At 46.7% G+C, this 9,611-nt stretch overlaps 1 protein-coding gene across 1 annotated transcript in view; it reads right to left on the reverse strand.

Moving 5' to 3' along the window:
* LOC110331325 (multidrug and toxin extrusion protein 1) overlaps positions 1-9,611 on the reverse strand; it is a 34,616-nt gene that overhangs the window by 6,273 nt on the left and 18,732 nt on the right. Inside the window, exons 13-14 of the mRNA XM_029545800.1 lie at positions 3,420-3,489; positions 2,892-3,158 (exon numbers count right to left, since the gene is read on the reverse strand). Of these exons, the coding sequence (XP_029401660.1) occupies positions 2,892-3,158; positions 3,420-3,489 (337 nt within the window). The remainder of the gene's footprint in view (positions 1-2,891; positions 3,159-3,419; positions 3,490-9,611) is intronic.

Below are 9,611 nucleotides of genomic sequence, written 5' to 3' on the forward strand. Positions count from 1 at the left end.
AGAAAAGAAAAGAAAAGAAAAGAAAAGAAAAGAAAAGAAAAGAAAAGAAAAGAAAAGAAAAGAAAGAAAAGAAAAGGGCCAGATGCAAGGGAATAGTTTCTCCAGAAAAAACTGCTGCTTCATGATCCTTAAAAGAGATGAACTTTGTTTTCCTATATGACCTACGCATGCATGCATGTTCGTAAGTTTACAAGTGTGTAGACACTAGGGAAGGTGCATGTGCATGTGTGGGGAGGCTTGAGGCTGTCATCAGCTGTCTTCCTTAATTGCTCTCCACTAAAATATTGAGGCAGGGTCTCTCTCCACCTTATGTCTTAAGGCAGCGTCTCTCACTGAACCCAGAGCCCCATGTTATGGAAATCTGACTACACAGCTTGTTCTTCAGATTCCCTGACTTTGCCTCCACACAAGACCAGTCAGGACACACCTGAGCCACCCTCATCCCCCATGATCCTCCCCCACTCCTCTGCTTGCCTTTCAACTTTCTGCCAAGACAAACGGGGGAGGGAGGGAATGAGGGATGGGGGACAGGACAGGGCGATTCCCTTATGTAACGGGATCCCAATACACAGACTTTGCAAACCAGTCAAATCCATAGAAGGGCTGAGGCTAAGCCTTGAGCTGTAGTTCAAAGGTTTATCTTTACAATGCCCTTTGGTGCTAGATGCCCTCACATCTTATTTACGAGGAGTAGTCAGTGAGCTTCTCTCAGGAGTGAATCAGTAGCCACCTGCCAGGTCTAGAATGGAGTAAGAAAAACCTCTGGCTTCCTCCTTCAGACGAGTGCCCAGTCTTGCATAGAAACCACACTCTCAGTCCAAACATTTGTTTTTACAGAAATACCTGCCTAGCTCAGGCTGTAATTTGAGTAACAAACTTGATTTCCACTAATGCCATAATCCCTATTAAAAGATGCAGGATGATTACCAGACTTCTCTGGGCAGAGCCATAATTTACATGTTTGAAAAACTGTACAGGAAATTGATAGCCACTGTGACTACTCTGTCTGCTTGTAAGAACCTGCAGCCTCCTGAGGCGCTTCTGGGAACCTCTTACACGCTGCACGCTCTAATGCTGGCAACAGGAAAGATAAAACCAACCTTACTGTATTTCTATTTAAGAGGCCATTAGAATGACCGAGTACAGGTCTCCCACATCCCTCACCTCCCCAGGGCCTCTGCTTTTTCCCTCCAAGAATCCCTAGCTCCCCCTGCTTTGCCCACAACAGATACACTTCATGAAATGAGTAAGTGGGCCGAATACAGACCTTGGGATGTAGATGTACCTATATTTTAAAGAAGATTCCTTTCTAAAACTTTAACTCAGCCGGACATGGGGACACACACCTGTAATCCCAGCACTTAGGAGGCTAAGACAGGATGATCCCATGTTCAAGACCTGCATGGACTACATGGGAAGACTCTAAAATAACAACAACAACAAAACAAAGTTCGATGGAGCTGGACATGATGGTGCATGCCTTGAATCCCTGAACTCAGGAGGCAGAGGCAGAATTCTCTGTGAGTTCTAGGTCAACTTGGTCTACATAGTGAGTATCACCACAGCCAAACTTAGAGTGAAACTTTTTTTTCTTAAGTAAATTTCAGACATCTCATTCACTGTATAAAATAACGTCACAAGGAGATAGATAAGCTAATTACTTTGGCCTAGATAGTCCACATTTTCTGCTATATCAAAACATTACTTTGTGCTCCATAAATGTTCATAATTGTGTTTGTCAATTAAATTAATATTAATTAATTAATATTGTTTGTCAATTAAAATTATATTAATAAAAATATAAAAGAGACTACAAAATGTCTTCTTAGCATTTTGTTCTGGTTGCACGTTATCATAATAATAATTTGGAAATGTGTTAAATAAAAATACTACTCAAAAACCAGACTCCTCTGATGTTTCCCCTGGCCTGCCATCGGTGTATCCAAGCCATGAACAACACCGGAAATTCGGCTAAATAACAGCCGCACCTTCATGGCCACAAGAACTCTGGCGATCTCCATCTTTAGATAACCCCAATATTTTTAATTAAAATATTATTGGACTTGAGAAAATGGAAGGACAGGAGTTAAGACGTGAGACTGGAGGTCCTCAGCAGCTCTCAGATGACTCCTGATCACCTCTGAGCCTGCCACACTGATGGATTCAAACAAGTCACGCCCGAGTCAGTCAGTCCTTCACCCCAAAGACAACAGTTAGGCTTTCCTGTAACCGTTTATTCATGGCCAGTGAATTCTCAATTATTATCTTAGAAACCAAAGCTGGATAATTATCTATCTCCCTACTTTTTTTTCTCCTAAGATGAGCTCTGGTAATTTCAGAGCCCGTGGGTGCAGCTCTTTGCTCCAAACACAGCAAGGTCATACAGAGGAGTCTGCCCCACCATCCTCTGAGCTACATCTCTCCACACATCCCTCTTCAGAGATGTGTGAGGTGGTAAGTGGGGAGCAGAGGCTGAAGACTGGGACAAAGGTGACAAGGAGGCCATCACAGCCTTGCCCTTTGTGCTGAGAACACAGGGTGCTGTTCTAGCAAGTTCTATGTCCAGTCCTGTGCATCCTAACCTGGGGCTTCCCCAACTCACCTCGAACTCCCCAAGATACTAGAGGAGGAAGGCCCAGTACTGCAAGGCCCCCGGTAAGGGGCTCCCAGTACTGTGAGACCTCATTAAAGGAACAGGGCAAGATTACATACAAAATGTTTCCCTGTGCTTCAGAGGTCCTGGATATTACACTCTGTGACTAAGGACTGGCTGACTCAGGATGAGGAGAATAGAAATGACCTTTTTCTGTGCTCCCATGCTGACACAGGAGCAAGAGGGGAGTGGCCAGGCAGCTCTGGGATCCTGGTCACTTTTCATCCACTGTCTGCACACTCACTCTCTGGCACCGGACAGAAGGAGCATGGGAAGCAGAGTGAGGTTCCTGTGTGCTTGTCCATCTTCCCTGGGCCTGTGGGCAGCTGGCCTGCCTTCCCGAAATGAGGCTTACCGGACACTGAGGCTTACCGATCACTCCCAGCTTGGCAGCGAACATCAGTGCGATCCCGATGGGGAGGCCGATGACATAATAGCCGATGGCATTAACGACGGCTCCAACCTTCTGGTTTCCAGTGCCCCTCAGGACACCACCACAGGTACACTGTGGGCAGGTGACATCCATCAGCATAAACACAGCTGATGTCTTTACCCCCACCTCCCAAACACAGAACGCCTCTCTGTGGTCCTCGGGCTTGAACAAGACTCTGTGATAATGCTTTGCAGAAGCGACCCTGATAACTATCAATAGGAGCCCCCCCTAGGTCATTCTAGCCTCTCATCCCTCTTGAAATGTATCATCGTCAGAAGAAACAGCTTACACAGACCATGAAAGTCTCTGGGGGGAACCAGGACTGGTACTCACAGCAAGACCTTCAAAGAGGTGGGACACAGCATAAATGGGGATCACTTGAGCCACCAAGGCCACGATATCCCTGTCAGGAAAACAAAGCACACGGTGATTAGTGAGAGAGGAAGGGCTCACTGGTTAAGAGCGCTTGCTCTTGCGGAGGACAAGGTTCAGTTCCTAGCCCCACGTGGCAGCTTACAACTGCCAGGGACTTCAGTTGCAGTGGACCCAAGACCCTCTACTGGCTTCCATGGGTTCCAGACACGCATGTGGCACACAGACACACATGCAGGCAAGCAACCACACCCACCCGAAGAAAAAAGTAAAAAAGAAATAAAGAAAAGAGAAAGGAAACAAGAATCAGAGGGCGTGAATCCCCAAGAGAGGAGGCCCCATGTGTACCCTAGCTCAACGAGGCTTGGACTTTTCGTCCAGTTGCCCTGGTGTATTCACATCAGCCAGCAGCCCAAGTGGGGACAAGTCTACCACTGTATGATACATAGCAGAAACCAATTTTCTAATACATTTCATAGCTTTCAGGGGGGAAAGGACATGTGATCCACTTACTCAATAAAAACCAGTGATATGCTCTAGTTCCCACCTGCCCACCTAAAACACAGTTTAGATCACACGGCCACCCTCCTTAGAACTCAATTTCCGAGGCAGCTCCTGGATGCACATCTCGGGAGCTGACTGAATGATATGTGTGCACTCATGTACGCTCTGTATGGAGTTCTGCTCCATGGCAGGGCATCTGCCTGGCACACATGAGGCCCTGTGTCTGCTCCTGGCATCATTGAACAGTAACTTCTTCCCAGTCAACCAGATTGGGTAAGAGTAAAGGTCCCAAATGTATTCCAGGGTTCTCACTGCTAGAAACGGGATCTGCTCCTAATGTTACAGGGCTCTGACTGAGAGGAAAAATGAAACTGGGAGAGACACCCTGGGGAACACTGATTGGAGAGAGAGAGAAAAATGTTTGGTAATGGATATTTGCAGAGCGAATGAATAATGAGTATGGGCTGGAAGGTCTCTTTCTTCCCTCAGACCAGTATGGGAACACTGATGTTTGTTAAAATGAGCTTTGAATGAGAAGACTAAGCACACAGGTCTGATGACCACAGGTCACCCCATGTCTGCCCTGTCCCTAGAGATAGCAAATCTTGCCACCCCTGTGCTCGTCTGAGAATCTGAGGAGACCCCCCACAACCCCGTGACTCTCACGTGTCTCCTCTGTGACACTCTCTGGCTTGTTCTACCTACAGATGACATTCTCTCCTCCAGTCCACTGAACTGGGCTTTCTGTGTGGCACTCCTCAATCCCGGCTACTGAGATTTCATCCTGAGTTTTAATTTCTCTATTTCTTTTCTTTCGTTCCTATTTTGGGGGCCATGGGGAGTGTCGATGTCACAGACAGATTGCAAGGCCTTATGGGCACACACTAAATGCATGCTCTCCCACTGAGACACACTCAGGCCTTGGACTTTCAAATAGATCATTAACTCAGTTTTGTAGTACTAAGGGTCAAACCCAGAGCTCCAAGTTTAGAAGGCACTGAGCTGAATCTCCGGCTCTAACGTGAGCTTTTGAATCCATTCTGTTGACTAAGAGTGGCCTGATTTTCTTTGTGTGTGTGCAAACTGTCATATTTGGGTGCTGCCTGGCCCCATTTTCTTCATAAGAAACGCAGAAGTGCTTTGAAACATTAAACATCATAACTACCTACAGTTTAATGATTATAAAATGTTTTCCCTTGAAATTTCTGGAATCGGGGCTTTTTTGGCATTTTAAAACAAGTTTACCTTATTTGTTATAAAAAGGTCACTATATTTAGAGCTTCAGTTTTTATAGGGTAAATATTTATAGGGATTATTTCTTCTTCTGTGCTTTTGTTGTCTTGGTTTTTTTTTCTTTTTACTGACACCAGGCTGACCTCAAACCTATTATCCTCCTGCCTCAGTCTCTTGACTGGGGAAATTATAGGCATGGGCCACTAGACCTGGCTGTGTTCTTCTAGGTTTTCATGTTCCTTACAAGAAGAGATTGTGAGAACTAATCTCTTAAGATTTTTGAAGATAATGATGTTTAATTGTTTTGGTGGTCTGTTTGTCTGTCTGCTGGTCTGTTGCAAAATTTACCCTAGAAAAGACTGAAGATCTAAATGAAGTGATTTCCTTATGAGAAATAAAGGAATGCCCTTCTGGTGAGGGTTATAGAACTGTCACTTGGACTATGTCCCTGGCTGGGGCTGGGGACAGAGGGAGGGGAGAAGGTAGGTCGATAGAGTCTGGGGTGTGTCACCTGCAGATGGATTCGTTTCCCCCCTTTGTGTTCTCCTCATGGTGATCAGCTGAGCTAGGATTTCTTCTGTGTCATTTACTCTGCCAGTTTGGTTGGTCATGCCCAACAGGACATATTTGGAGAAATGTCTTATCCAATTATCCAATCACATAGCCATGGCACTGTGTGAGCATCACAGAATGAGGTCACATAAACCTAGATGGTTTAGCCTGCCACTCAGAGACAAGAGAGAGGGAGAGAGAGAGAGAGAGAGAGAGAGAGAGAGAGAGAGAGAGAGAGAGAGAGAGAGAGAATATAAACCTGTCTTTGATTGTTGCAGCCTACTGTTCCTAGGGCCTGATAAACAAAAGACATGAAATAAAATCAAACACGAGAAAGAAAACTGAGATTGAAGGATGTGGTGCAGTCATGTGACATGTGACAAAGCTGCTGCGGGCATAGCAGGACACGCTGTGTACCACAGCAACATTTTCTCTTTTTTTGTTTTTTTGTCTTGGTTTTTTTCGAGGCAGGGTTTCTCTGTATAGCCCTGGGTATCCTGGAACTCACTTTGTAGACCAGGCTGGCCTTGAACTCAGAAATCTGCCTGCCTCTGCCTCCCGAGTGCTGGGATTAAAGGCATGTGCCACCATGGCCCGGCCCCACAGCAAAGTTTTCATGTGCACAGAGAATAAAGGCTTAGGGGAGCCGGGGGTGGGGGGATGGGAAGTGAATGTGATCAGAGTATCTTATAAACCTAGATGAAAATGTAACCATTAAATTATTTTTTAAATTTGTTCATTATTATTTTATGTGCATGAGTGTTGCCTGCATGTGTAACTGGTGTGCTTTTGGAGCCCAGAAAAGAACCTCAGATCCCTTGGAATTGGACTTACAAATGGCCATGCGCTGCTATGTTGCTGCTGGGAGCTCCCAAGACCTCCGACGAGCAGCCAGTGCTCTTAACTGCTAAGCCATCTCTCCAGCCCCTAAATGCATTTTGTTTGTTAATGTGTCCCAGGGTTCTTTATTTGAGAAAGAAGTAAGTGACATGGGATCAGGATCTAGAGCATCACTGAGCTCCAACTTCCCACCAACCTCCTCTTCCCCCACTTTTAGCCCCACCCTTTGTGCTTTCAATCACTCCCCAGGAAAGAAAAGAAAAACCTAACCTGTCTGCTGGCAGCAAACTCTGCAGGCTGTCCCCCTAACTTCTCCCTGGGCAGGAAAGCACCTCAGTTTGAATAGCCGGAGAACCCAGAGCAGTGGCAGGGATTGGGGAGTTGAGCATGGTGAAGTGGGGACTCCCCGAGCCTGGGGTCCAGGAAGCAGAGGAAAGGATACAGGGCTCTCAAAGAAAGGGGACTCTGTAGCCTTATACTCCTCTCACTGGAAACTCAATGCTAGACGGTTTGCCCTTCTGGTAAATGTTACAGAACCACTCTGGACCGCATCCTTCTCTAGCCAAGCTGCTCGGCCCTAACAGTGGTCTGCTGTGGGGCGAGCTTTGAGAACTGTGGGGCCACGAAGCTCTCGGGTTTCCTCTCCCTTGCTTCTCAGTACTTGGCTCTTTCTCCTGGGCCTGCTCCAGGTCCTCTCCTTGTGTATATCCTGAGGCTTCCTGTTGGCTTCCTCTGCCTACTCCTCCAGCAGGGAGTGAGGCCTAACCCTACTTCTTGAAACTAAGCTGAGATCATCTGGCTGAAGACCATTCCAAAGACAATCCCTAGCTTGACCCCACACTGGCCGTGGTGTACCCTAGCGTGACTCTCCTCTCCAGCTGCTGGGCGACTGCTCCAGTTCCTTCTGCAAAGGCTTTACACCCAGGACTCCTTCAGGAGGAGTGGGGCTCAGCTTCTGCTTGTCTGCTCTAACGGCCCCTGATTGGCAGTACAGAGCCAGCTCCTGATTGGCCATCTCCTCCTCCATTTGGAGGTCTCCAGCACCTGGGGCTCGAGGCTCACTTCAACCTAAAGTCCACAGTGTACCACTCCTTCACAGAATTCATTTGGTGGGAAGCATAGGAAGTCTCTCTTACTTCCAAGCCTGGCCCAATCCCTAATCTGACTCCATGCCCATCCTTTGAGAAAGAAAAACATGAGAACTATTTATGGTTGCCTTCCTCGCCCACTCTGAAGTAAGAAATCTATAGAATATGATCTGGGGCTGAGAAATTGTCAGCCTACCTTCAAAAGAGAAACAGATGAGAAAGAAACGGAGGCAGCTGTGTCTGGCCCAGTAGCTTTTTGAATCCACAAAGAAAAAACCAGTTTGCGATCTGTGGTTGCTAATCATTATCCCACAATAAGGAGGACCTCTACGACATTTCTATATAGTGAGACCATCCAAGCTAACCTCCTTAAGGAAAACAAGATCCCTACAGTGGACAGAGTGGATTTGTTCATCTCTTCAGCCGTCAACCCAGCGCCATGACTTTTAAGACAGCTCACTGACATGATTTTTAACATCAATGTATGTCCCAAAACTCTAAAAACCAGGCCGTTTGACAGATCTGAGACTCCAACATGACTCCAGTCACCAGGTTGAGCATCCCGATTCATTGCCTGGGACCAACGTGCATTAGGCTTCAGAAATATCGAGAGGTTGGAGTATTTGTATAGACATTATGGGATATCTTGGGGAGGAGACATAGGTCTATACACAAAACTGACATGTGTTGCGCATATTATTAGGGTGCACGCCCCAATCCCTGAGCTTAGTAGCAGCCATCGAGTAGCCTTCTGCAGTCCACAAGCTCACACCTGAAAGCTGATTGCTGATAATTGTTTGGTGCAGCCGCTGCGGCAGAAGAAAACAAACAAACAAACAAACATCCAGGCTGAATAAGGAGGGTAGAGTCAGGGGTCAGGAGTCCTTCTGGAGCTCTGGAAATGGTCAAAATGTTTCAACAAGTATCAGTGGAGACAGACACATCTGATCGTGAACTCCAGCATCTTTTGGAGAGTTCTGGGTTCTGAACCTCCTCTCCAGGTTTGACCACTCTTCTTCAGTTACTGCTATCGCTGATCCTACCTTCATACCAACATTAAGCCTGTCCCAGCCTATACACTTGGGTTTCCAGTACAGGGGGCATTGGAATTCAGTGGAGAAGAAAGAGACAAGTGCGTTCAGGATTCACCGAGACACACTCACCTGAGACAGACACCCCCAGGACATGAGGCTTCCTTGGCAGGGAGCTCAGGTGAGCTAGCCTCCAGGACTCCACCTGCAACTGTAGGCAGAGGGGACTTGTTCTTCCCTCAGCCTCCAAGAGCCTCCACCGCCAGGCTGCAGATGAGGACCTGATTGCTCCCACAACAGTTTAAGCCCCTAGATTCAAGGACACCCAGCACCCCATGGATATGTGCAGAGCTGCCCTGGATATGTGCAGAGCTGCAACACAGCTCAGACCCACTCCTTGCTTTTGACCAGGGGCAGCTCTTGGTTGGCATCTTCAAGCTCTTGGGAGCTCTGAGCTACAGCACTTCTCAGAGCTCTATCAGCAGTTGGCTGGCATCGATCTGTTTCCATTCATTTTATCCTATTCATATTGTTAACGCTGAACTGACAAATGCATCTCCTGGGTGTAGTAGGCTGGTGCTAAAACAGTTGCAGACTTTGAAGGGTTTTTTGTTTTGTTTTGTTTTGTTTTTAAAGAAATTAGGGGCTTAGGATGTCCAACTAACCTGCAGGCAAGAATTCTGCCACTAAACTACCAATGCACACTCTGTCTGAAAATGTAACAGATAGTGTGAGAAAGACTTGAAACAAAACAAAACAAAAAACCACGAGGGTTGGGGGGGATGGCTCAAGTCTGATGACCTGAGTTCAGTCCTAGAACCCACAGGGTAGAAGGAGAGAATTTCCTCCTGCAAATTATCCTCTGATCTCTCTCTCTCTCTCTCTCTCTCTCTCTCTCTCTCTCT

This window comes from Mus pahari, chromosome 14, assembly GCF_900095145.1.
Source record: "Mus pahari chromosome 14, PAHARI_EIJ_v1.1, whole genome shotgun sequence".
Lineage (NCBI taxonomy): Eukaryota > Metazoa > Chordata > Mammalia > Rodentia > Muridae > Mus > Mus pahari.